The sequence below is a fragment of the Dermacentor albipictus genome, chromosome 8 (genome assembly GCF_038994185.2).
Source record: "Dermacentor albipictus isolate Rhodes 1998 colony chromosome 8, USDA_Dalb.pri_finalv2, whole genome shotgun sequence".
NCBI lineage: Eukaryota > Metazoa > Arthropoda > Arachnida > Ixodida > Ixodidae > Dermacentor > Dermacentor albipictus.
In genome coordinates this window covers 44,458,656-44,486,619 of record NC_091828.1, presented here as the reverse complement: position 1 = coordinate 44,486,619, position 27,964 = coordinate 44,458,656, and the positions used below count along the sequence as shown (strand labels likewise).

General features: G+C 46.3%; 1 protein-coding gene across 1 annotated transcript; it reads left to right on the top strand.

The window, feature by feature from the left end:
* Nucleotides 1-509: 509 nt before the first annotated feature.
* On the top strand, nucleotides 510-27,021 carry LOC139048753 (ubiquitin-conjugating enzyme E2 D2-like). The gene is made up of 3 exons (XM_070523316.1): nucleotides 510-670; nucleotides 11,598-11,851; nucleotides 26,236-27,021. The coding sequence occupies exons 2-3, from the start codon at nucleotides 11,633-11,635 to the stop codon at nucleotides 26,482-26,484; spliced, it is 468 nt and encodes a 155-aa protein (XP_070379417.1). The 5' UTR covers nucleotides 510-670; nucleotides 11,598-11,632; the 3' UTR covers nucleotides 26,485-27,021.
* The last annotated feature ends 943 nt before the right edge of the window (nucleotides 27,022-27,964 follow it).

The following is a 27,964-nucleotide window of genomic DNA, read 5'->3' as shown; positions in this document are numbered from 1 at the left end:
CTAATAATATCTCATAATAATGTCTTTGTCATGAAGCTCAGACAATGGATTATATCTTTTCTCATTTCCGTCGATTCTCACCACAAGGAAAAAGACGTTCCTAGGCTCCATTTCGCCACGGCCGACTTGTGTTGCCGTCCCTAATTATATCTTGAATATGGGCCTCGGCTCTGCACTTGAGCCATACGGACGTTTGCTTCACAATTTGCAATTTCATGTGCAACACAAAAAGACAGTGCGCTGCTTTGATACTATCCTTCTTGTGTCTCGAAAATGTCATGAAAATTCCGAGTTTTCTTTCATTCATCTTCAGTTACTCCTGCACGATTCCTCTTGTTTCTATTCGTTTATTCGCGTATTTATTTATTTATTCTTAATTATATTTCAGCTCTACTGCCTGCTTCTTGGCCAATACACCATTGCGAGTATGCGCCATAGTATAAAAATCATCGTCATCATCAACTCCTAAAACAGCGGGCTTATTGGGCGAAGCCCCATAGTGGGTAAGTGCGATTGTTTGAAAAACAACCAAAACAACAGCACGAGGAAGCGGGCGGCGGTGACGCGTCCACTGGGTCGGGGCCTCGACATCGACGGCCATGTGAGCGGCCTCCGCCATTCTCCGGAAGCACTTCTCAGCGGCCGGCTACGAGATCAAGGCGCTCAGCAGGTGATGTGGCTAACGTTAAAGCCGTGTATAGTAGTGAGTTCAAATACGAGGGGGGGGGGCAATCCGGCAGAATCAATCTCCCGATAAATGCCACCGTTAATGTTATTACAATTGAAGCATTGAAACGACACACCATACTTCCACCGCCGTAATGCGTCAATGAGGCGTTCATTCAATCTTCGTCTTTCTCTCTCATTTTCAATCTTTCCTGTCCTCTCTTCAGTGCCTTTCGCTTCCCATTCTCCAGGCAGCAAGGGTTAACCTGGTGGGTGTGATATAAGCAACCTTAGCAATAGCATATAAGGTTATAGCGATTAAGTACATACGTACGGCTGGCATGGTAGGGCTTGTTCAACCACACACCCTGCCGTGTCCCGTTGTTGGGATTGGTGGTAGGTGACGCATTCTCCCTGAATAAACTGCACACTTCATGCGTACCTAAGACCCCTTTTCAACTATCCTTGGGAGTGTTAGCCAGCGCCACCACTCACAAAGCTTGGCGGCGGATGGGGAACATCCTTTCTGCCACCCCCGCAGGGGCGTCTGCGTAAGCAGGCGTTTGGTGTGTTGCGACACCACGTACCCGAGCACACGAGGGTTGGACCCTCCCGCGTGTAGCCATGCGCGGCTTAGCCGTGTCCGGGAAAAAGGAGATCCTGGGGGTTGAGCCATGCCGGGTGTTTGGACCTTTATGGCCCCTCGGCGGCGGCAAAACACCCCTTTGGCCTCGGCTTCACGCAGACGGCACCCCCGGACTGACCCACCCGGGGGAAATCGGTAGTTGCCTTTTCCTGTCTCTCTCTCTCCCTCCAGCCTTCGTCTTTCTCTCACTTTCCACCTTTCCTGTCTTCTCCTAGCTTCCGTTTACTTCCAATTTTTCCAGGCAGCAAGGGTTAACCTTGTGTGAATAACCAACCTAGGTTATCTCATATTTGGTTATAGTGATAACGTACAGCTGGCGTTTGCAGGACCTGTTTTTACAGTCCCTGTAACGTCCCCTTGTAGGGCTTCACGGTGGGTGGTTGGCGTTATCGCCGAAAATTACATTTTTCTATGGCAAGTTCCTTTCCTCCAATTCCTGATCGCCCTCAAAAAAGAGGGCGCACCGAAGATGTATTCCAGTTCTTTGGCCGTCTAAGACCGAACTTCCCACGGTACCATGTCATCCACTCTGAAAAATCCGGTAAACAAGTACGAAATATCTCCCCTTTTCTAGTTTCCAAGTCCTTAACTGATGTCCTTGGTCCAGGCTACAAGGTATCAAGGCTGGCAAGTGGCGATCTCCTGTTAGAACTACATGACCAGAAACAATACGAAAAGTTGCCCAGTCTAGTGTCATTTGGGGATGTTCCATTGACAGTAACTCCTCACCGCACTCTGAACACCACCCGCGGCGTTGTGTCTGATGACGATTTGCTCCAGCTGACAGAAGCTGAGCTCTTGGAGGGCTTCAGCGAGCAGAAGGTTGTCAATGTCAGAAGAATTAAGATCAGAAGGGATGGTAAAGAAATTCAAACGAAGCACCTAATACTCACATTCGGTTCAAGTATTCTGCCCGAGTCTGTAGAGGCCGGGTACATCAACCTCCGTGTCAGACCACATGTACCGAATCCCCTAAGGTGTTTCAAATGCCAGCGTTTCGGCCACAGCTCGCAGAGCTGCCGAGGCCGCCAAACATGTGCGAAATGTAGTGCCCTTGAACACGCCACTGAAGCATGTAATAACTCTCTCCACTGTGTAAACTGTGACGGGGATCACGCCGCGTACTCGCCGTCGTGCCCCTCATGGAAAAAGGAAAAAGAAATTGTAACTATAAAAGTAAAAGACAATATTTCATTCAAAGAGGCACGAAGGCGGGTATCATACCTGCCCAAGAAAACCTTTGCCGATGTGGCGCGTCAGGGGGCAGCGTCACAACGGCCTCCGGCGGCTGTCCGACCCTCAAGCAGAGAGTCGGCAGTTACGCCATCTGGCCCCGCGGCGGTTGCAGCTAGCGCTGCTCCGTCAACCGAGGAGAAGGGATCATCAACCCTGAAGGTGGGCGCAGCCGAGGCTGCCTCAACCTCCCAGGTCCCTTCCAGCGCTGGCAACGGCCGGCGCAGCCAAATCCCCCAGGGAGCCCCATCGACCTCCGGGCTGGTGGGCGCAGGGGTCTTGCCCTCCAAGGCGGGACTCTCCCTGGTAACTTCTCGCTCGCAAGAGCAGGTGTCCGGCGCCTCACAAGAGGCAATGGACACTACACCTATCCTCCAGGGGCGCCAAGCGCCTAAGGAGCGGCGAGGTTCACTCGAACGCTCCAGAAAGGGCAAGACCCGATTACAGGGCCTCGAAAGAGCTCTGTAATCTAATCTCTGAAATCTCTGTAAATAATAGTTCTGTTTCCGTACACACAGCACCTATTTACTCCAAATATGGATGCACAGATAATACAATAGAACGTCAGAGGTCTTCTTAGAAACCTTGATGATGTGCAGGAACTAATCCACAAATACAATCCAAAAGTGCTGTGTCTACAGGAAACACACCTAAAATCCAAACATACAAACTTTCTCCGACAGTACATAACTTATCGCAAAGATCGCGATGATGCTGTCGCATCATCGGGCGGTGTCGCCATTGTTATCCATAAGAGCATTGCGTGTCAACATTTACAGCTACAAACGCCTCTCGAAGCAGTGGCGGTTCGAGCTGTTCTCCTAAACAAACTCATCACCATTAGCTCTCTTTACATACCCCCACATTACAAATTAACGAAACATGAATTTCAATCATATATAGATAATTGCCAGAACCTTATGTTGTTCTTGGCGATTTCAATGCGCATAGCACCTTGTGGGGAGACTCTCGCATCGATGCGCGAGGTCGTCTCGTTGAACAGTTCCTTTTTTCTTCTGGAGCGTGCCTTCTAAATAAGAAAGAACCCACATATTACTCTCTTGCAAACAGATCCTTTTCGTCAATAGATCTTAGTATAGTTTCCGCGTCTATACTGCCTGAACTCAAATGGGAAGTTACGAGCAATCCTTACGGGAGTGATCACTTCCCCGCACTGCTAAGAACATCTAAAGAAAATGAATTTCCCCCACAAGTTCCTAGGTGGAAGATAGATACAGCCGACTGGGAGAAATTTCGAAATCTATCTAGAATCTCATGGGCTGATATGTCTTCTCTAGAAATCGATGCCGCTGTGGAGTATTTTACAGCGTTCATAATAGATGCCGCATCTAAATGCATATCTGAAGGAAGTGGTTTGGCATGCAGACGGCGTGTCCCGTGGTGGAACGACGAATGTAGGATTGCTCGTAAGAAACAGAACAAAGCGTAGGGGTTGCTACGCGCTTCCCCCACTGCAGAGAATCTTATCAACTTTAAGAAAGTAAAATCTCAAGGCAGGAGAATCCGCAGGCAGGCAAGAAGAGAAAGTTGGCAGAACTTTTTATCAAGTATTAACACGTTTACAGATGAGGCGAAAGTCTGGAACCGCGTAAATAGAATTAGAGGGCGGCAAACATGTTCACTCCCTCTAGTAAATACACAGGGCGATACACTGAAAGATCAGGCCGACTCACTGGGGGAACACTTTGAGAGTGTATCAAGCTCAAATCATTATTCACAACCCTTCCTAAAATATAAACAAATACAAGAATGCAAGCCACTCATCAATAAATGCCGACAGAATGAACCGTACGATTGCCCTTTCAGTGCTGCCGAGTGGAAAGCTGCCTTGAGCGCATGCAAGACCTCTGCACCGGGATCCGATAGAATCATGTATGAAATGCTCAAAAACTTACACAATGACACGCAAGTAACACTACTTACACTCTTCAACACTATCTGGGACGCAGAGTACCTTCCAACGGCATGGAAAGAAGCCATTGTGGTCCCTGTTTTGAAACAAGGGAAAGACCCTTCTTCAGTGGCAAGTTACCGCCCGATAGCCCTCACAAGCTGCATGTGTAAGGTATTTGAAAAAATGATAAATCGGCGACTCATCCATTTCCTTGAACAAAACAAAATGCTTGATCCCTTTCAGTGTGGCTTCCGAGAAGGGCGCTACACAACCGACCATCTTGTACGTATCGAAGGACATATTCGTGACGCGTTTGTACACAAACAGTTCTTCTTATCGATATTCCTCGATATGGAGAAGGCGTACGATACGACCTGGCGCTATGGAATCTTGAGAGATTTGTCAGAAATGGGCATTCATGGTAATATGCTAAACGTAATAAAAAGCTACTTGTCCAATCGTACTTTCCGGGTGAAAGTAGGCAATGTGCTGTCACGTCCTTTTGCACAAGAAACCGGTGTACCCCTGGGTGGCGTGCTCAGTTGCACACTCTTTATTGTTAAGATGACAACACTTCGTGCTTCCTTACCACCGTCCATTTTGTATTCCGTCTATTCAAATAGGTTTCAAATCCTGTAACCTCGCAGTGTGCGAGAGACAGGTACAGCATGGTTTGAACAAGGTGTCAGGGTGGGCAGAGAAAAATGGATTCAAAATCAATCCTCATAAGAGTTCTTGTGTTTTGTTTACAAGGAAGAGAGGCCTGGTTCCGGATCCCTGCTTAGAAGTGTGTGGACAACAGATACCTGTAAACAAAGAACACAAATTTCTAGGTGTCATACTTGACTACAGACTCACTTTCGTCCCCCACATTAAACATCTTAAAGAAAAATGTCTGAAAACAATGAACATAATGAAACTTCTATCCCAGACTACGTGGGGTAGTGACAGGAAGTGTTTAATGAATCTATATAAAAGCCTCATTCGATCGCGACTAGACTATGGTGCCGTCATTTATCACTCTGCCGCCCCGAGCGCACTAAAGATGCTAGACCCTGTTCACCATCTGGGTATCCGTTTAGCCACTGGAGCTTTCAGAACGAGTCCCGTACAAAGTTTATATGCAGAATCGAATGAGTGGTCACTTCATATCCAGAGAACATACATCAGCCAAACATATTTTTTGAAAGTCCACTCTAATCCCGAACATCTCTGCTTTAACGCCATTAATGATATGACATATGCTACACTATTTCGTAATCGTCCTTCCGTAAGACAACCTTTCTCGCTGCGTGTGAGGGAGCTTAGTCATGAAATACATGTTCCACTCCTCGAACTTCGCCTAATGCATCCAGCCAAGCTGCTACCTCCTTGGGAGTGGCAGTTGATACAATGCGATACATCTTTCATGGAAGTTACAAAAAACGCTCTAGAGATTGAAATCCAGATGCATTTCCGGGAACTCCAGCACAAACACTCCTGCACGGAGTTCTACAGAGACGCATCGAAGTCACACGACGGGGTGTCCTACGCAGCCGTCGGGCCATCCTTCTCGGAAACCGATGTACTGCATGCGGAGACTAGTATCTTTACGGCTGAGGCCTACGCACTACTGTCGGCTGTGAAGCATATCAGGAAATCGAAACTCCAGAAAGCAGTCATATATACGGATTCCCTTAGTGTTGTGAAGGCCTTGATGGCATTCTCTAACCACAAAAATCCGGTAATTAACGAACTTTATTCTGCTCTGTGTAAAGCGTCTATAGGTAATCAGCATGTCATCATATGCTGGGTGCCTGGTCATAGGGGCATCGAAGGTAACGTTCTTGCGGACCAGATGGCCACGTCAGTTGCATCGCATTCTGCTAATCCCACCGCTGCAGTTCCTGTCACAGACCTGAAGCCCTTCTTACGGAGGAAACTACGGAACCAGTCGCAACGGCTATGGGACGCGGAAACAAATAATAAGCTCCACGTGATAAAGCCACAGTAAGGATTCTGGCCTTCCGTAACAAAATCACGCCGGACAGATGTCCTATTCTGTCGTGTAAGAATAGGACACACATTTGGCACACATAACTTTTTACTCACCGGAAACGAGCCTCCAACCTGTGGTAGATGCGGGGAGAGGCTCACCGTCCTCCACGTCCTTCTGGAGTGTCGGAAAGCCGAATCTGAAAGAAAGAAACATTTTCCCGTAGCATACCGCCAGCACATCCCCCTTCATCCAGTAATGTTACTAGGGTTGAGTTGAGTTGAGTTGGGGTTAATGGCACATAAGCAGCTTAGGCTATCATGCGCCAAACACTAGGTATGGATTCTTTTAATAAGTTGGGACACCTCAGTGAGTCCTTGTCTGGGCAAGAGCCCGGAAAGTCCCAACAAGTTAACTAAGGACCTCGGCCTTCTTACTACTACTTCTTACTACTTCTTACTGTTACTAGGCCCAGAACCGCTGTTTGACTCCAGCGCAGTCCTGGGCTTCCTGAAAGATGTTGTATTACATGTTATTAGCCCCACACACTCGTAGTGTCTCCTCTGTTTAGAGGATGCCGCTGTGATGTCTGTTTCATATAGCACATGCCTCTAGGCCCTTGTGTTTCAAGGGCTCTGGCGAGGCAGTGGTGCTCCAGGTAATTTCACCATCTAATATATTTTCTGTATTGTATCACTCTTTCACGATGGATTTTATTACACATAGAACACGTCATTTGTCATCGACATAATCTTATTACATATAGATTTTACGCACTCTAGAGCGACTATTTTTAAGGCCCCTATACAGCCACTTTACATTAACCCCATAGAACTCATAATTACATTGCGAACTTATCAACACTGCCTTGGCGCTCTTTGGCCACACTTGGCCCTTGCGCCAATAAACACTACATATCATCATCATCATCCTTTCTGCCACAGGCGTCACGAGCACGTGATCTTTCTGGGTGAACGCAACTGATCAATAAGCCCGCACATGCTACCTCAAGGAATCAATGTTGTTGGATTCGAGACCCTCGTTATATAAGGACGAGAAGAAAGGGGGCTAACCGAGGGGCCCGATTTTTATTGGGTCCCTCGGTTGACTCTTCTTTTTCTCTTTCCACTTGCCTTCACCCAGGAAGATCACGTACTCGTGACGACTTCAACAGAAAGGATGTTCCATTTCCTCCGCCAAGGTTTCTGAGTGGTGGTGCTGGCTAACACACCCAAGGATAGTTAATTCTAGCAGTAACGCATAAATACCCAAGAAAGTGGATGGGGAAGCCGTGCCGCGGTAGCAAGGTTGGTTAGAGCATCGCACGCCTGATGCGAAGACGTGCGATCTGCGGCAAGTTGTTTTTTCATCCGCTTTTATTGGCATTAATCTATCTTTAATTCAATTAGTAGGCACAAGGAAATTCCCCCTATGTTTTCCTAAGATTATTAAAAAATCAGGCCCCTCAGTTTTAACCCCCTTCCCTCTCGCTCATTATATCCTCTCGCTATATCCCTCTTATATATATCTTATATCTTATTCTTATTATATATCTTATTATATATCTTATTCTTATATCTTATATCTTATTATCTTATATCTTATATCTCATTATATCCCTCTCGCTATATATATATATATATATATATATATATATATATATATATATATATATATATATATATATATATATATATATATATATATATATATATATGCATCATATATTATTCACCATACCTCCCTTCTAGTGTTGGGCTGCTGAGCACGAGGTCGCGGGATCGAATCCCGGCCACGGCGGCCGCATTTCGATGGGGGCGAAATGCGAAAACACCCGTGTGCTTAGATTTAGGTGCACGTTAAAGAACCCCAGGTGGTCAAAATTTCCGGAGTCCTCCACTACGGCGTGCCTCATAATCAGAAAGTGGTTTTGGCACGTAAAACCCCAAATATTATTATATTATACCTCCCTTCTACTGCCACCTCCTCATTTTCTATTTCCCTGGTTTCTCTATCTCACTTTGTTTTGTCTACGTCATTTGTCTTCTTCGTACATTTTGTCTCGCGTATTCTTGAATCCACCAGTATTTATTCTTTAGTTTTTTTACATACTGTCGCCCTTTTAGGGCTATGGCAGGAGTGGAGAAATATACAGTCGTATATCGTACAAAAATGTGCAAAGTAAGCAGCACTAGAGAGAGAAAAAAGAAAAACATGTGATCAATGACATTCAAGTTTAAGCAAGAAATCGTCCAACAGAAGAGAGTGAATGGCACCGGGCAACGAGTTCCAATATTCAATGGTTAAAGGGGGAAAACTATATTGAAACGTATCAGTTGGGGACCGATATAGTGCAATATTAAGGTGGTGATACGTCTTAGATGAGGAATATTCATCAAATTGTATGTATGTACTAAAGGAAGAAGTGCTTAGTGAGTTAATCAATGAGTGCGAAAGCTTTAGGGATTCTATGTTGAGACGGATGCTGAGAGTCATTAGATTTAACTCTGAAAGTTTAGAAGACGGAGAAAAGTTGCTGTCGGATGGATGGTAGATTTTTCTGAACCATTTCTAACTTCATGGTGTCTGATTTCTTACGTGGATTTCATGCCACACAGGCATACTCCAAAAGTGGGCGGATAACTGTTTTGTGAGGGATTACTTTAACTTTTAAAGTAGCGGTGCACAGAGTACGCCGTAGGTAGCTTACCTTTTTAAGTGCTTTAGTACATATGTAATTGATATTATGAGACCAGGACATGTTATGAGTAAAATAAAGAGCCAGCTATTTATCATCAGGCACTTTTTCCAGTGCGCAAACAGCAGAATAGTTAGTGTTGCTGAAATAAACGGTTTGTGAACGGCCGTTGAAAAAACTTGCAATCCAGTGAACAAGAGAAGGATTGTTACATGTTGAATGAACCTTGCATAAAAGCTTGGAGTGAGTAACTGTATCAAAAGCTTTGGAGAGGTCAATAAAGATCGAATGAATTTGGTAACCTAAATCAAGCGCACTAACAATGTCGGGACTAAATTCTACCAGTTGACTGGTAGTACTGTAACCACGATGAAAACCATGTTGAAAGTTAGATAAAATATTGTTATTAACAAGGTAGTCTGAAATATGCTTGTGTAGTATGTGTTCCAACATTTTGCACGAGTAGAATGTTAGAGAGATCGGCCTATAATTCTAAACAGTCTGTCGCCAGATTTATATAACGGAATAACTACTGCTGTTTCCATGACGAAGGGACTATACTAGTTGATAGTGATTTCTTGTATATGAGTATTAGGCAGCGACAACACAATCGTGAATAACGATGAAGAAGAGTATTAGGACTCTCATCTTGGCCGCAACTCTTTTTCGTAACAAGGTTCAGGATCGTATTAAGAACACCTTCCTCCGAGACATAGGCTTATTCGATAAGGGGATGCACATCACTGCTGTAAGGAGGAATATCATGGTTGTCTATTCTGAAAAGAGATTAAAAATGCTCGGTAAAAGCTGTAGCGATTAGCTTAGAATCACTAGAGGGTGCATTGTTAACGACAAAAGTATTGCTAGAGCTTACTTCAGGAAAAATTGTGCTCCAGAATTTTCTAGGATTACTGCGCTATAAATTAAAGTAGCATTATAGTAAAAATGTTTAAATTCCTTTGACTTAACGCGATATTCATCCTTACCAATATGAAACTGCTGTAGCACGGATGTCACTCGCCCGCTTCAGGCGTCTCAATCTGGAAATACGATGGGACATGTGTAGTAATTGTCTAGTCATCCAAGCGACCTTTGGGTTTTGTTTCTTAGTTTTCAGAGGAACAAAGCTTCGGATGCATCTAAGGACAACATTTTGCAAGAACGAAACTAATATATTAACATCGCAGGACTAGCTAAGTTGTTCGAACTGTTAAAATTACATAACACTTCAATAATTGAGACATCAGCATGATTGAAGTCGTAAAAACTAGCATGAATGCAACTAGATGCAGGGACGCTAAAGGAAAGGAACACTAGTACAGCTTTGTGATCCGGCAAACCGTACTTACCAAAAAAAGGTCCGAAACGGCTGCCCCTCGGGTGCTGCAATCCATGATCTGCTTTACACCAAATGAAAGTGAAAGGTCGATCAACCATTTGTACAGTCAGACGTAGGGATCAGATACAGATAGACTTGGCCAGTCTATACCAAGAGCATTGAAGTGGTGCATTATTATAACATTAGCAGAAAAAGCGTTATGTTCGATCATGAAATTTCTTAATGTATAAAGGTCTATAGGAGGTGATCCTGGAGGGCGATCGACAATACCGAATAAAAGAGTTTTCTTATGAAGATTAACCTTACACCAAACTGCCTCAAGTTCATCGTACCCTTCAAGCACAGAAAAGGTGAGGTCGACCACAGGAACAGTGCCACACGACCGCATTTTCTTACATATTTACGGCCATCCCGAACTACACCAGAAGCGGGTGGTGATATTTCTGTGTCGCAGATTTCGTCATGTAGCCACGTTTCGGTGACTCCGACTACGAAGTCTCCGTAGCTTTTCCTTGGCACTATAATGAACATATTATTTATTTATTTATTTATTTATTTATTTATTTATTTATTTATTTATTTATTTATTTATTTATTTATTTATTTATTGAGAGATCATGAGGATGACGATAATATTTTGTGTCACTATGTATATTCTCAAAAATACAACTTCGGAACTGCATATATAGTTCAGATTGTTTTAAGCGCATTGAAGACGAAGACAGTCGAGTTACATACAGTTACAATGACATACAGAAGCACTACGCAAGGCCGCACATCTATACTTGTCAAATGTATATCTAGAAACGTGTATGCGCCCATTCTTTTCTAGCGCCCCTTAGTTAATGGACGGCCGGCGTTGACATAAGGGGCATGAAGCCTTGCGTATATTGAGTTGTGTGCCCTGCTGCCCTGTGCGCATACACCTTTGATCAACATGTTTCCCTGCACAAGCGTAATACACTGTCTTCATCCTCATCACGCGGGCACCTAACAGCTACAGGCGACAAGGTTCTGTTCGTGTCGTCCGCGTCTCCTGCTATCCGGTTAACTCACACAAGCTTCATGTCATTCAAACTCCACCATCCCGTTGGACCTGCACGCATTATCGTATTTCTTACACAGGCGATGGTGGCGTAAGACCTGCGGGCCACGGCGAGATGATTCCAGGAGCCAATGCGACCCTGCAGCGCATCAAGAAAGAGCTCGACGAGATGACGAGCGACCCGCCGTCCAACTGCTCGGCGGGACTCAACGACAGTGGTGACATGTTCAACTGGCAGGCCACCATCTCGGGACCCGAGAAGACCCCTTTTGAGGGAGGAGTCTTCAAGCTGAGCATCTTCTTCCCCAATGACTACCCGTTCAAGCCGCCGCAGGTAACATGGCAGTCGCAATCATTAGCTCTTTCCTGTCCAATGATTCCTGCAAAAATCGTTACGCCTTGCAATAAGATAGCCGACAGGAACAAATAAAAAGTTTTGCAGATATATGGTTACCTCAGCCACTGATACATCCAAGGCAGCGAAGTTCTGTGAGCGATCTTTTGCCCCCTTCGTCGCAAGTACTTAAAGGGCCCCTCACTAGGCCACATAGTAAATTTTGGCTATGCGCTGGAAAGTTGTTACACTCTTGGGGGCGTTTCTAAGCAAAAAAAAATCTAATTGGTAAATTATGGCCGAGATAGAAACATTTCAGTACTCGAACCCATGATTTCAGGAAGCGAGCGTCACCGCCAACAAGGACACCTTTTTTGCTTTCCCCGTCTAGCCTCTGCAAGCGAAATTCCTTCCCTGCATTCTCCCATACCAGAGCTGTAGGATCGCGTGACTCATACGGCACGGGCCCCGCCTTATTATTTTTTTTCTCTCGTTCTTTCACTATGCAGCGCACTTCACCTGGTAGTCAGGCGCGCGAACTGTTGGGTTTTTCTCCTTCAGGAGTTTGGCTGCCTGAGTGTTCCTGCTGCCAGAGTGGAGGACATACTTTTCTCTTCCCACCGCAACTAGCTTTCGGCACTGCTCAGCGTTGTCGAACTTCTCGACTCGACGGGGATCTCGGCGAGACTGTGGCGTCTCTTCAGCAACTGGTACATCGCATCCTCGCCAGACCTGCCAAACCATGCGGTCCTCCCTTGACAATCCACGATTGACCTGTCTGACAAGTCATCCCACCCCGGCCAGCCCCACTGAGCTCCGGCCTACCGGTTTGCTTCACCCCCGTCATGGCGACAATTTCACCCTCTCCTATCCTATCTTCTTTTCCCCCACTCTGCCCTCCCAGTTGGTGCTGAGCCATGTTTCCTCAAGGGCTGCAGAAGACAGTGTCAACCTATCCCTTCTTCGTAAAGAACCACTTCTCTCTCTCTCTCCCGTTGAGCGCAGCGCACGATTTTGCGCGCTGTGCACGAGAACACCTGAGTAGCGGTATGTCATTGCTACACGTGAACTGAGGCAGACACACGCGGATCACAGAGCATGACCGCGCGCTGGAACACGGCAGAAAATGATATCGTTTGCACGACATGGGAACAAGCAGGAGAAACAGAATTACATCTCCCTTGCTGCGGTGCGAAGTTAAAGAACACGCAGACAGTCGGTTTGTGCGTTTTATTCTAAACTTCAATTCGTCTGTTGCAACAACAGATTACACAAATAACGGATGTTGCCTCGAATAATTCTCGAAGTGTCACATGTCGCTATGGGCGACTTCACAGTAGGCGCATTTACTGTTCTACGTCATCCCCCCCGGTCTTGGAGACCCGTGAGGGGAGGGGCAAACGGCGTTTAGTTTGAAATTACAACTCTTTCTGCGGCGCGTTGCGATGTAATTCCTAACGGACACGATCGTGAGCGCCCTGTGTACGCTCTACGCTTGTCAGCTCAAAATGGCCAGACCTGGTGAGGGGCCCTTTAAAGGTCTGTTTGCTCGCTGTTCTTTATGGTCATTCATCACCAAAACCCTAACCATGTGGCCTCTTGGAGGCTGCCAAGCAACCTGTGTCGCTGAGCCACGGCACCAGCTCGCACTGCCGGAGTCGTACTAACTCCTAGCTGACCTCGGACGTGGAGCTTGTATCACGTGACGGGATAAATCAAGATAACAAATTGCTGATTAAATGGGCCACGCATATGTGCTGTCTATTCGAATGATATATACGCAAGGTAACCTTTATATTACAAGCCCCGCAGGGGCGTCCGCGCAAGCAGGCGTTTGGTGTGTTGCGACACCACGTACCCGAGCACACGAGGGTTGGACCCTCCCGCGTGTAGCCGTGCGCGGCTTAGCCGTGTCTGGGGAAAGGGGGATCCTGGGGGTTGAGCTGATGCTGGGTGTTTGGACCTTTAAGCCCCCGGCGGAGGCAACACACCCCTTTGGCCTCTGCTTGGCATAGACGGCACCCCCGGACTGACCCACCCGGGGGAAATCGGTAGTTGCCTTTTCCTGTCTCTCTCTCCCTACAACCTTCGTCTTTTCCTTACTTTCCACCTTTCCTGTCTCCTTCTCATTTCTTTATTACTTCCGACCTTCCTGGCAGCAAGGGTTAACCTTGTGTGAGTAGCCAACCTTGGTTATATCATATTTGGTTATAGCGGTAGCGTACAGCTGGCGCTTGTAGGCCCTGTTTTGCAGGCCCTGCAGCGTCCCCTTGTTGGGTTCCATGGTGGGTGGCTGGCGCTACTGCCGAAAAATACACTCCCACTTATGGCTAGTTCTTTCCCTCCACTATCTGATCGCTCCCTGAAAGGGGGGCGCACCGAAGATATCTTTGAATTTTTTGGACCCCAAAAAGAAACTTTCCCGCGATTCCATGTAATCCATTCTGAAAAACAAGGAAAACAAGCAAGAACAATCTCGCCTTTTGTTGTTTCAAAAACTCTAACTCAGGCATTTGGACCAGGATATAAAGCATCAAAGATGGCTAGCGGTGATCTCCTTTTGGAGCTCCGCGACAAAAAACAACACGAGAAACTGCCTAACCTTCTATCATTTGGAGATGACCCAGTCACAGTTACCCCGCACCGCACGATGAACACCACCCGTGGTGTAGTTTCGGATGATGACCTGATGGAACTTACGGACGCTGAACTATTAGAAGGCTGGAGTGATCAAAACGTAATCAATGTTAAGAGAATTCTGCTAAGGCGCGATGGAAAAGAAATCAAAACAAAACATCTAATTCTCACCTTTGGTACAAGTGTGCTCCCTGAGAGTATTGAGACAGGATATGTGAAGCTCCGGGTCAGACCATATGTCCCAAACCCTCTGAGATGTTTTAAATGCCAGCGATTTGGCCACAGCTCATCGAACTGCCGCGGCCGCCAAACCTGTGCAAAATGCAGTGCTCATGAGCACTCCGCTGAATCGTGTGAAAACACTCTCCACTGTGTGAACTGTGATGGGGAGCACGCCGCGTACTCGCGGTCGTGCCCATCTTAGAAAAAAGAGAAAGAGATTGTAACGATCAAAGTAAAAGAAAATATAAGTTTCAAAGAAGCACGCAGGCAGGTATCCTTCCTGCCAAAGCACACCTTTGCCGATGTGGCGCGTCAGGGGGCAGCGCCACAACGGTCTCCGGCGGCTGTCCGACTCACATCCAGTGAGGCGGCAGTGACGCCATCCGCCCCCCCCCCCCCGGCGGCTGCAGCTGACGCTGCTACGCCAACACAGCAGACGGGGCCGTCGACCCCGAAAGTGGGCGCAGCCGAGGCTGCCCCAACCTCCCAGGCCCCTTCCAGCGCTGGCAACAGCCGGCGCAGCCAAATCCCTCAGGGAGCCCCATCGACCTCCGGGTTGGTGGGCGCAGGGGTCTCGCCTTCCGAGGTGAGACTCTCTCGAAAAACTTCTCGCTCTCAAGAGCGCGTGTCCGGCGCCTCACATGAGGCAATGGACACAACACCTATCCCCACGGCGCTCCAAGCGCCTAAGGAGCGGCGAGGCTCCCTCGAACGCTCCAAAAAAGGCAGAACCCCGGTTACAGGGCCTCGCAAGAGCTCTGTAATCTAAGACATCACTTCCGTTTCCGTAAACACAGCACCAATTTACCTTAAACATGGATACACAAATCATTCAATGGAACATCAGAGGTCTCCTTAGAAACCTTGATGATTTGCAAGAACTCATCCACAAACATAATCCAAAAGTGCTGTGTTTACAGCAAACACACTTAAAATCTAAACACACAAACTTTCTCCGTACGTATGTTACGTTTCGCAAAGATCGCGATGATGCCGTCGCATCATCGGGTGGTGTTGCGATTCTTACTCATAGAAGTATTGCGTGTCAAGCTATACAGCTACAAACGCCCCTTGAAGCAGTGGCGGTTCGAGTTGTCCTACTAAACAAACTCGTCCCCATTTGCTCCCTTTACATACCCCCGCATTACCAACTGAACAAACATGAATTTCCCTCCTTGATCGATCAATTGCCAGAATTAACCTTATGCTCTTCTTGGCGATTTCAATGCACACAGCTCCCTGTGGGGCGACTCTCGTATAGATGCGCGAGGTCGCCTTGTTGAACAGTTCCTTTTTTCTTCTGGAGCGTGCCTTCTCAATAAGAAAGAACCCACATATTACTCTCTTGCAAACCGATCCTTTTCGTCAATAGATCTTAGTATAGTCTCCCCGTCTGTACTGCCTGAACTTGAATAGGAAGTTACCGACAACCCTTACGGTAGCGACCACTTCCCTATACTGCTAAGATCATATAAAGAAAACGAATATCCACCATACGCTCCTAGGTGGAAGATTGAGACAGCTGATTGGGAGAAATTTCGATCTCTAACCATAGTATCACATGGGCTGACCTGTCTTCGTTAGGAATTGACGCTGCAGTCGAGCTTTTTACACCATTCATAATAGATGTCGCATTTAAATGCATATCAGAAGTAAAAGGCTTGGCCTGCAAACGGCGTGTCCCATGGTGGAACGACGATTGTAGGATCGCTCGTAAAAAACAGAACAGGTCGTGGGGGTTGCTGCGCGCTTCTCCCACTGCAGAGAATCTAGTCAACTTTAAAAAAGCAAAATCCGAAGGCAGGCGAACCCGCCGACAGGCCAGACGAGAAAGTTGGCAGAAGTTTCTATCGAGTATTAACTCGTTCAGAGATGAGGCGAAAGCCTGGAACAGGGTTAATAAGATAAGAGGGCGACAAGCACATGCACTCCCTTTGGTAAACACAGAAGGCGATACCCTACAAGATCAGGCAGACTCAATTGGGGAATATTTTGAGAGCGTGTCAAGTCCAACAAATTATACACAATCCTTTCTCAAATACAAACAAACAGAAGAACGTAAGCCATTAACGAGAAAAGGTCGAGAGAATGAGCCTTACAACCGTCCTTTTAGTATTGCTGAATTGAGAGCTGCCTTGAGCGCATGCAAGAGCTCCGCAGCAGGATCGATTCGAATCATGTATGAAATGCTCAAAAATTTACGCACGGATACGCAAGTTACACTACTCACACTTTTCAACACCATCTGGGATGCAGGGTACCTTCCAATCGCGTGGAAGGAAGCCATTGTGGTCCCTGTTTCGAAACAAGGAAAAGACCCTTCCTCAGTGGCAAGTTACCGCCCAATAGCCCTCACAAGTTGCATTTGTAAGGTGTTTGAAAAAATGATAAATGGGCGACTCATCTTTTTCCTTGAACAGAGCAAAATGCTTGATCCTTATCAGTGCGGCTTCCGAGAAGGGCGCTCCACAACTGACCATCTTGTACGTGTAGAAGCAAATATCCGGGAAGCATTTGTACACAAGCAGTTTTTCTTATCCATATTCCTCGACATGGAGAAGGCCTATGACACAACGTGGCGCTACGGCATCTTAAGAGACTTGTCAGAAATGGGCATTCATGGCAATATGCTAAACATAATAAAAAACTACTTGTCCAATCGTACATTCCGGGTAAAAGTCGGCAATGTACTGTCACGTCCTTTCATGCAAGAAACTGGTGTACCCCAGGGAGGCGTGCTTAGCTGCACGCTCTTTATCGTGAAGATGAACACGCTTCGTGCTTCATTACCGCCGACCATTTTCCATTCTGTCTACGTGGACGACATTCAAATAGCTTTTAAGTCCTGTAACCTCGCAGTGTGCGAGAGACAGGTACAGCATGGCTTGAACAAAGTATCAAAATGGGCAGAGAAAAATGGATTTAAAATCAATCCTAACAAAAGTTCTGTTGTTCTTTTTACACGAAAGAGAGGCCTGATCCCGGATCCTTGCTTAGAACTGTGTGGACACCAAATACCTGTAAACAAGGAGCACAAATTCCTAGGTATTATACTTGACGATAGACTCACTTTCATACCACTGATTAAATATCTGAAAGAAAAATGTCTAAAAACAATGAACCTAATGAAACTTCTATCTAAGACTACGTGGGGTAGTGACAGAAAGTGTCTAATGAATATCTACAAGAGCCTAATTCGGTAACGATTGGATTATGGTGCCGTAGTGTACAACTCTGCCGCCCCGAGCGCACTAAGGATGCTGGATCCTGTCCACCATCTGGGCATCCGCTTAGCAACTGGCGCTTTCAGAACAAGCCCGATCGAAAGCTTATATGCCGAATCGAATGAGTGGCCGCTCCACTTGCAGAGATTATACATCAGCTTTACGTATTTTCTCAAAGTGCACTCTACTCCTGCACATCCATGTTTTAATACTGTCACTGATATAACGTGTGCTACAATTTTCCGAAACCGTCCGTCTATAAGACAGCCTTTTACGCTGAGTGTGAAGGAGCTTAGCGATGATATGCATGTCCCACTCCTGGAGCACCGCTTAATGCGCCCAACCAAGCTATTACCTCCTTGGGACTGGCAGGTCACAGAATGTGACGTATCCTTTCTAAAAGTTTCAAAGCATGCTCCAGAGGTAGAAATTCGAATGCATTTCCTAGAACTTCAGAACAAGCATTCATGCACAGAGTTCTACAGAGACGCTTCCAAGTCACGTGCCGGAGTATCCTATGCAGCCGTCGGTCCCTCTTTTTCGGAATCCGATGTACTACATCCAGAAACAAGTATCTTTACAGCAGAGGCCTACGCTGTATGGTCGGCTGTAAAGCATATAAAGAAATCAAAACTCCAAAAGGCCGTTATATATACTGACTCCCTAAGTGTGGTGAAGGCCTTGATGTCACCCTACAAACATAAAAATCCTGTGCTTACTGAGGTCTATTCCGACATGTGCAAAGCTTATCTATCTAACCAGCAAATCATCATATGCTGGGTACCCGGCCACAGGGGAATTGAAGGTAACGTTTTGGCAGACCAGATGGCTACGTCAATTGCACTCCCTGCTGTTAATAATACTGCTTTGGTGCCTCTCACAGATCTGAAACCTTACATACAAAAGAAACTGCGAAACCACTGGCAACGCATGTGGGACGCAGAAATAAATAATAAGCTGCACGTTATAAAACCACAGTTAGGTTCTTGGCCCTCCCCAACAAAATCTCGGCGAATAGATGTCCTATTCTGTCGCCTCAGAATAGGACACACATTTGGCACCCATGATTATCTACTTACCGGAAGTGAACCCCCAATCTGTGGTAGATGCGGCGAGAGGCTTACCGTCCTCCACGTGCTCCTGGAGTGTCGGGAAGCCGAAACGGAGAGAAAGAAACATTTTCCGCTTGCTTACCAACACAACATCCCTCTACACCCGGCTATGTTTCTTGGTAAGGAACCGCTTTTTGACACCAAGGTAATCCTCAACTTTTTAAATGATGTTGTCCTACATATATTAAGACCATTAAACTCGTAGCGCATCCTCTTTCCAGAGGATGCCGCTGTGATAAATTTTTAGTGTAGCACATGCCTCTAGGCCCTTGTGTCTCAAGGGCTCTAACGAGGCAGTGGTGCTCTAGTGAATTTTAGAATCTTATATATTTTCTATATTGCATCATTCTTATACGATGGATTTTAATGTACATAGTATCCGTCATTAGTCATCGCCATAATTTTATAGCACGCAAATTTTACGCACTTTACAGCGACTATTTTTAGGCCACTTTACAGCCAAGTCACATCTTCCATAATACATCGTTAACACTACCACTTGTCATGGCGCTGTTTGGCCAAAGCTGGCCCTTGCGCCATAAAACACTACACATCATCATCATCATATTTATATTACAATTATTTATTATTGCATTTCAAAGGAAATTGGTGGCTCCGATACACGTGGTGTAGCATTTACTTGCGATATCGATCCCACGCCGTCTCACGTCGGCCTTCAGCACCAACGGCTTCGTTGTGAAAATGAAAATATAGAAGAAACCCTTCGTAAAATTGTTGAAATAATACGTTATGCAGTAGTTGTTATACAGTAGTTCGTTTCTTTCGTACGTATACTATTTGGCAATATTGTTATCGTTCGTAAACAGCATAACTCTTCTTAAAGCTTTGCCTTCATTAGCTTGTAGGGCGGTCGCATTTGGCGAAAAAAAAAAGAAACAGAAAAACTTTAAAGACGGCACCGAGATTAGAGAGGCGAAAAGGAGAGGGTCGCCTTTTTCTTTAAACGTACCATATGCATATGCGTAAACATCACAAAATATATATATAACCTGGCGATTCGCCGAATGTAGACTTAGCATGATTGAAATTTAATCAGCAGTTTCATATGAAACTAGGTGCAGTTTTAAAATCGTCCCATTGTTTCTGTTGCAAATAATTTAGTCGTATGGCATATTATTAGCTTGTGAACAGGGGCCCTGTAACGTAAAACTATTCCAATATGTTTTTATTCCACTCTCCTGACGTCAAACTTGCGCAACCGCCGACGCAAGCATCGGGCTGTGACCCGCAGGGTTGTCTGAACAGACCAATCAAACGCTCTCCTCCTTCATAGGAGGTCACTTTTGCTTGCTTTGAAAACTAATAACATTGAATACACTGAGCGGCTTGTCTTATCTAATTGGCTGACAAGAGGCAAGGAGTACGCTCAAGTGGAGAGGGATTCGATGGGGCCGAGCCACTGCACTGAAAATCGATAACCGAGTGAAGAGCGTGTTACCGGCTTCTGCGTTTGGACCGCTTTCCCTTACTTAGCTTGCGGTGGCTGGTCCAACATCGCGGCGGCATGCAACAGAAGCTCATGGATGACGCTAAAACTGATCCTCAGCACAGAAAAGTTGGCAGAACGAGGTCGTAAACGTGCCGAAAGTGCTCGAAAACGTTACACAGCCACGCAAAAAGTTTTCTACGCAAATAAACCCAGGCTCTCGGCAGGTGCGAGTAGCCATTGCCTGAGCGATCGGCGGCAGTCATCTTTTATTCCTTTCGGAACGGGGCAGCCTGCTGCTATTCAGAAGAAAATTCAGTTCTGTTCGGCATATTAATGCACCTTTGACGCGTACACGTCACTTTGATGCGGTGAGTTCTTGCGGTTTTATGATTTCGCGTGTGCCAGACAGGTGAAGGGGGTGCAGCCCGAAAACTTTTGACCTATAGCCGAGGGCTAATGACGAAAAGGTGTCAAATCAGACATAACAATTTTTCTTTTGTTCGGCCAAATGAGGCATAATCAGTGTTTACATGTCATATCAGATGGGGAGCTATCGCGGTTTTCGTGACGTTGCGTGACAGACAGGTGAAGTTGGGGTGATCCAAAAAAAGTTTTTGGCCGATCGCGGAGGGCTGATTGCAGAATTAGAATAGAAAAGTTTGGAATAGTTACGTTATAGCACCTCAGCACAGCACTAAATATATGAAAGTCTAGATTACAAAAAAATGTCGAGTGCTTTAAGGAACGCAGGAAAACATAACAGCACAAAGAAATACCCTAGAAAACGTGTATTTGTTATGTAAATAATCTAGACACATCAAGAATAAGCATAATCAGCGAAAAGAAAAAATATTTCAGAAACATTTTCAGGAAGAGGGGGGAAACGCCAGACAGAAATCTGGAAGTGAGTTCATCCCGAGCCATCAATGGCTTCGTTTGGAGTTGGTAGACAGTTCGCGTATGTGTGCCATATGTGCGCATTTCATTTGCATTACACCACGTGTGTGACACCACTGCAGCCAGAGAACTTGCGTCGGTCTCTCTCTTCTGACCGTGCTTTTAAAAGAAAACGAGTACCGCGCCAAAATGTTTCTTCCCATTCCTGTGTTCTTACTATAAACAAGCAAATCACGCTTCCTGCCTGTCATTTAGCCAGAAACTTCATACTCAGTATCGAAGGTCAGTAAGAAAAATAACTGTGCTATGCTGGCTGTAGGTAACCTTTCTCAATGAACGGCTAAATAATGAAAGGCGAATTCGTTTGCGACAGTTCAGTAGTAGGCCAAACAGAGCGCTTGCAACGCATCTTATAATGGGCCCACATAGGAAAACTGGCAGATTGCCTGCTGTTTTGTGGGCCGAACCGGCGGCCGACAGAGCCACTGAAAATACCCGTCACGCAAGTTGGAAACCGGCAAGGTAGCAACCCGGTTAGCTGAGAGCCGGGGACGCCTTGGAACCTGGGACACCGCGGTCTACGTCCGCGGTGTCATAGAGCACGTGTGAAGTAACACCCAGCTATGACCAACGGCTTCGAGTTATAGCTGACTAAAACTTTCCACAATATCTCCGCCACTGAAGACGCCCTTACATTAGGGGCAGGACGTCGGCACATCACTGGACAGTGGGATATCCACCAATAAAATTTCCGCCTGCCCTGCCCAGGACCTATTGGAGCACGTTAAAAGAGCAGTTATGGCACAGCTAGATGACAGGTTGTTTACACAGCGGCAAGCAATACGGGCATTCCGATTGAATGAGCTCGCTTCGCCATTACGGGAACCACCGCAACATTCACTGTGCTTCTCCGAAGCCTCGAAACAGGAAATACTGTGCTATATATGACGCAAAATAAAAGCACATAGGGATCACTGCGTTCGACCAAACAGGAGCGAGAAATGTGTTTTCTTTATTGAAAAGCTAGATATGTTCGCCTGGCTGATAACTTATCATGCTGCTCCAGACGTTGCGTGAAATTAATTACGATATAACGCGTGCATCTTTCTTTTCCTGACGGTGACCGTTGGTCGCAGCATTGCTACTCTTATCGATTTGACGCTCGGCACAAGACATGCATACTGTATTCGACATCTTTTTTCAAATAATCTTGTCGATGCTGTACCGGAAGAGACATCTAATCAGTATACGCCAGCGATGCCAATAGTGTAGCAGATTCTCGAATGTACGCGAACACCAGCGATTGCGCTGAAGTGCACCTTGATATGTGTCGTAGTAGCGGAACGACTCGCCCTCGCCGAAATATTTCGACGACTACCGATTGTGCTCGCCGCTATCGTCGTGTCGTCGCTGGCTCTATATTAATTTTGTCCAACGTTCTTCATTCCACGTCCAGCATTGAACGACAAACGACAAATACGCCCACAGACACGCGCTCAAACTCTTCAAAAAAATGTTCTCACGAAGTTTTCAAAAAGTCCCTTAAATGAGTTCTTCGAGCACAACGCGTGGTAAACGTTTATCCATGATCCACGAATGTCCCGTAGTTTCAAGTTTAAGTAGCGGTACAAATGCGTTGATGCCTTCAGAGCCCCTCAGGGTCGTCTGTGTCACCAGGCGTTTGGTGTGTTGCGACACCACGTACCTGAACACATGGGACTTGGTCTCTCCGGCGTTTCACCATACGCGGCTTAGCCATGTCCGGGCAAAAGGGCATCCTGTGGGTTGAGCCGATGAGTGTTTGGATCTTTCAGGCCCGTCGGCGGAGGCAACACGCCCCTTTGGCCTCGGCTCCACGTAAACTGCACCCCCGGACTGACCCACCCGGGGAAAATCGGTAGTTGGCTTTTCCTATCCTCCTCTCTATTCTTCGTCTTTCTCTCTTGATTTCCCGGTTTCCTTTCTTCTATTCACTTCCGTATCACTTACGATCTACCTGGCCGGGAGGGTTAACCGTGCGTGAAATAGCCAACCTATGTGATATCACATTGGGTTATAGTGGCCGTCTACTGCTGACGCTGGCAGGCCTTACATATACAGAATGTTGTCGCGGCCCTTTGTTGGGCTCCGTGGCGGGCGGCTGGCACAGCTGCCGAAATTTGAATATCATTATGGCTTCAAGCTAATTCCCAAAGCTGTTTATCGTGCTCTTTTGAAACGAGGGCGCACCCATGAATCATTAAATTTTTTTGTCAACAGCAAAGAAATCTTCCCACATTTCCACGTGATCCATACTGAAACTCATCAAAAGACTAAGAACGCCATCTACTTTTGTTGTTTTGAAGTGCCTCACTGATACTGTGGGCCACGGATACAACCAGTGACGACGTACTCCTTGAAGTTCTTGACAAAGTCCAACATGACAAATTGACAAATCTCGTATCCTTTGGCGAAATCCCAATTTCAGTAATCCTTCATCGTTCCCTCACCAGTACACGAGGTGTAGTTTCCCAACAGGACCTGCTAGAATTGACTGAGAAAGTGCTCTTAGAGGGCTGAAAGGAATAAGGTGTCACGAATGTCCAATGAATTAAGATCCGTCGAGACGATTAGGAAAATCCCACAACACCCCTAATTCTCACCTTTTTGCGCCAGCACACACCCCGATAACATTGAAACATGCTACATGAAAATGAACGTCAGACCGTACATAGCAAATCCAAGACGATGTTTTAAGTGCCAAAGATTCGCTCGCGGCTCTCAGAGCTGCTGAGGCCATACCGCCTGTGCAAAGTGCGCGTCCCATGACCACCCCGCGGACAACTACAACGACCCAGTCCACTGTACAAACTCTGACGGTGAGCACCCTGCTTATTCTCGCTCCTGTCCTCCATGGAAAAAGGAAGAGGAAATCACAACCGTCAAAGTCAAAGAAAAAATTTCATTCTAAGCTTCTTTGAAAAAAGTACTAATTAAAATTACCGCTGACAGCGACGCGGGGGTCGGAATTTTTTGTTTTCGCTCGGCTCTGCGCCGTCCACGCTTTCATGTTTCAGTACTTTCCTGATCGCGTAGTGCTGCGCTGGTTTTCCTGGCTGGCGAAACTCACCGAAACTGCAAGTAGCAGAGAATTAAACATCCAAGTGATGTCGCGGGCTGCTCGTACGCTTTACGACACTTGACCAAATGAGAGCTGCAGGGACGAATCCGCCGCTCTGTCTTGGCTCGGTGCCGCCGTCTGTCGGGCGCTGTTATACTCACCGAGGGCAGCAAAGGGTGGTGATGGCGCATGCAACGTCACCGCTCCCCCGGTTGGGTGTCGGGAGATTTGAATTTCAGAAAAGGCATTCAGACCCTTCGGATACAATTTTCTCGTAAACTTAGAATTTTTTGGCAGAAAACAAGTGTTGCGAGGTTTCTGGAATGATATTTGAACAGTCCACATCGACTTAGTATCTGACTTTAGAGTCCCTGTAAGCTTTCGACATGATGTTAGCACATAGGCGATCATCAACCGATGACATCGCAGCACGACCTCTGACTAGAGGCTGTTGCTGCGAGAGTATTAATTGATATGGCACGTGCTTCGACGCCGTTGCGTTTAAGGGCGGCACTTAGGCAGTAGTGCTGTTGGCGCTCATCTTTTAGTCTGTCATCATTCATACGTTACCATTTATGCTCATAGTGCACCTCATATATTATCGTCATTGTTTAAATGTAGATATAGCGTATTTTACGTTATTTGTAGCGAATACATTTAGGCTGCTATACAGCCTTGTCACAAATACCGTTTTCGACTGACCGCACCATCGACTACATCACACCATTTCCTGGCACTATTTGGCCATCATTGGCCCTACCGCCATAAAAACCCACGCATAATAATTTTCATCATCTGCCTTTAGCAATTTTCTGTCTGATAAGAGGACTTCACTTAGATAAACCACGCTGTATAAGACCTCAGGAACATTGCGCAGCGAACAAATCAACAAGTCTATCATAATAGAAGGTTTCATCTAATGTAGAACGTATATGCCACAAATGATCTTGATGTGGTAATGTCATCATGGCGGCCTATTAAACTCGCAAGATGGATGACATTAATAAAGGTGTCCGTATTGAAGGTTCGCATAACACTACACGGAACGCAGTGAACGCCACAAGCCAGTGTAGACAACAGAGCCGCTGCTTCTACCTTCTAACAAAAATAATGACCGTTTTAAACGTAACAGTTCTACGGGAGAATATAAATATTATCATCTGCTATTTCCTTAGTCCTCGTTTATTTGCGCGCACCTCACCACCGATCACTTTCAACTTGCCCGCTTAGGTTATGAAAACGTAGGTTATGAAAACGGACACGAACCGGTTCAAACTGGTTTGAACTGTTATATTTTCCACTACGTTGCTGAATCAGCGCCGATTCGCTGAACGGGAACGAGAACCGGAATAATAAGGGAAAGTTGCGGTTCGACACCCTCCTCTCGTGTTCGACGTGAATTCAGCAAATGCGGGACCACTCGCATGTGTACGTTATCTGCTACATCTACACCGCTTGTCTCAGCTACCGTTACCCGAGCTCTTCAACGACAACAAAACTATTTAAAAATGCAGTGCAAACCACAGTTACAGGACCTACGGCGTCCGATCTCTGACGACCAAATACTGTAGGTCTTATAATTGTATCTTGCACCACGCATTTTTTAACTCCTTTTCGTTCAATAGCTTCGTTAGCTGAGACACTCTATACACTTTCATAACATGAAGTGGGGATTGCTTTGTTTTTCGGTCTCTCTCTCTCTCACTTTACGTTTCCTTCGGCCGATGCCAACAACCTCGCAGGTGAAGTTCATCACCAAAATCTACCACCCGAACATCAGCACGCACGGCGACATCTGCCTGGACATCCTCAAGTCGCAGTGGTCGCCGGCCTTGTCCATCGCCAAGGTGCTGCTGTCCATCTGCGTGCTCATGTGCGAGCCGAACCCAGACGACCCACTCGTGCCGGACGTCGCCTCCGTGTACAAGAACAACTGCGCTCAGTACAACGCCACTGCCCGGAAGTGGACCAAGGAATACGCCATGGAGTGACACGACGGCGAACAATGGTGGCATTGTCGACGCCCTCACATCGCGCATGCAGACCAGCGTCGCACCACTCCAGGAAGCATGGCGCACGGCTGTGCTATAGTCAGTGTTTTGGTGGACTCCTTCAGAGATTATTTTCTTGAGTTTCGAAATTCTTTAGGGCTCACACGCAAAATTTGTGTAAGGCACCTACATACTCGCAGCAGCCATGGAGCAGCCTGTGCTGCTATATATATATAATTTTATATATTTTTTTTGCTTGTTCATTAGCGATCTAACGAAAAGTACTCACTTACCTTCTGTGAAATGAATGGAGAAATAACGACCGCCGACGCGCAAATTGCATCGTTTCCGGTTGCGCATGTCTCTTCCTGCGCTCAAAAAAAAAAACATATGTAGTGGAGTGCGTAATCATTCGGCATAACACTCAAATCTTACCTAAATCTCGCCGCCCGCTTCCCACACCCTTGACCCGGGCTTGTTTTCTTCTTTATTTTGCTTCGTCCTAAATAAATTTAGAAGAAAAACACTGGAACACCATTCAAACTCACGTTGAAGTCGATGAAAGACGAGAGAGAGAGAGAGCAAATGATAAATTAAAGGTAGGGAGGTTAACCAGGACTGAGCCCGGTTGGCTACCTTACACTGGGGAAAGGAAAAAGGGGACGGAAAGATTAAAAGAAGAAGAGAAAGTCCACTGGGGGTATCGTTCAGTCACTCGGTCCGGATCACAGACGCTGACTCGATCCTGTAGCTTTCAAATATCGCAGCAACGCTTTTGCGGCCTTTTGTAGCTGCGATATACGAGGCCATGGTCCCAAGATCTTGTTCATGGTGAACGGTTTTTTATCTAACTGGTTGAGAGCTGTACAGAGATCTTGTCTTTCATTTTCAAAAGATGCGCAATAGCACAGTAGATGTTCTATAGTTTCCTCGACACCGCAGGCATTGTACTCGGCGCTATCAGCCATTCCATTCAAAAACGTATGTGCATTCGCGAATGCGACGCCCAAGCGTAAGTGGCACAGCATTGTTTCCTCATTATGCGGAAGCCCTGGTAACAGCCGCAGTTGCATAGATGGATCGAGGTAATGCAATCGATGTTGAGTGAAATCAGGTGTGTGCCACTTTTCCAATGTCAAAAGAATGCGCTAGCTTGCCTAAGTGTTGGGCTGCGTCTGTCCGCAATAAAAGTATAGAAACAAGGGTTGCTCCTTCGTGTGCTTTCCTAGCAGCTTCGTTAGCGAGGTCGTTGCCGGAGATACCGCATTGGCCAGGCAGCCACTGAAACACGACGTCGTGCCCTTTCGTGATCATGTGATGGTGCATTTCTCGTATCTCCGACACGAGTTGTTCACAGGACCCGCGACGAAGAGATGACAGAAGACATTGTAAGGCCGCCTTCGAATCGCAGCATATTGCACACTGATTAGCCGGTTGGCTGTTAATATAATCAACGGCACCTCGGAAGGCAACAAGCTCC

Excerpts from the sequence above, each read along its gene's own strand:
- LOC139048753 (XM_070523316.1), top strand. The coding sequence starts at position 11,633 with ATGATTCCAGGAGCCAATGCGACCCTGCAGCGCATCAAGAAAGAGCTC. Across the intron at positions 11,852-26,235 it reads ACCCGTTCAAGCCGCCGCAG|GTGAAGTTCATCACCAAAAT; the intron begins GTAACATGGCAG and ends ACAACCTCGCAG.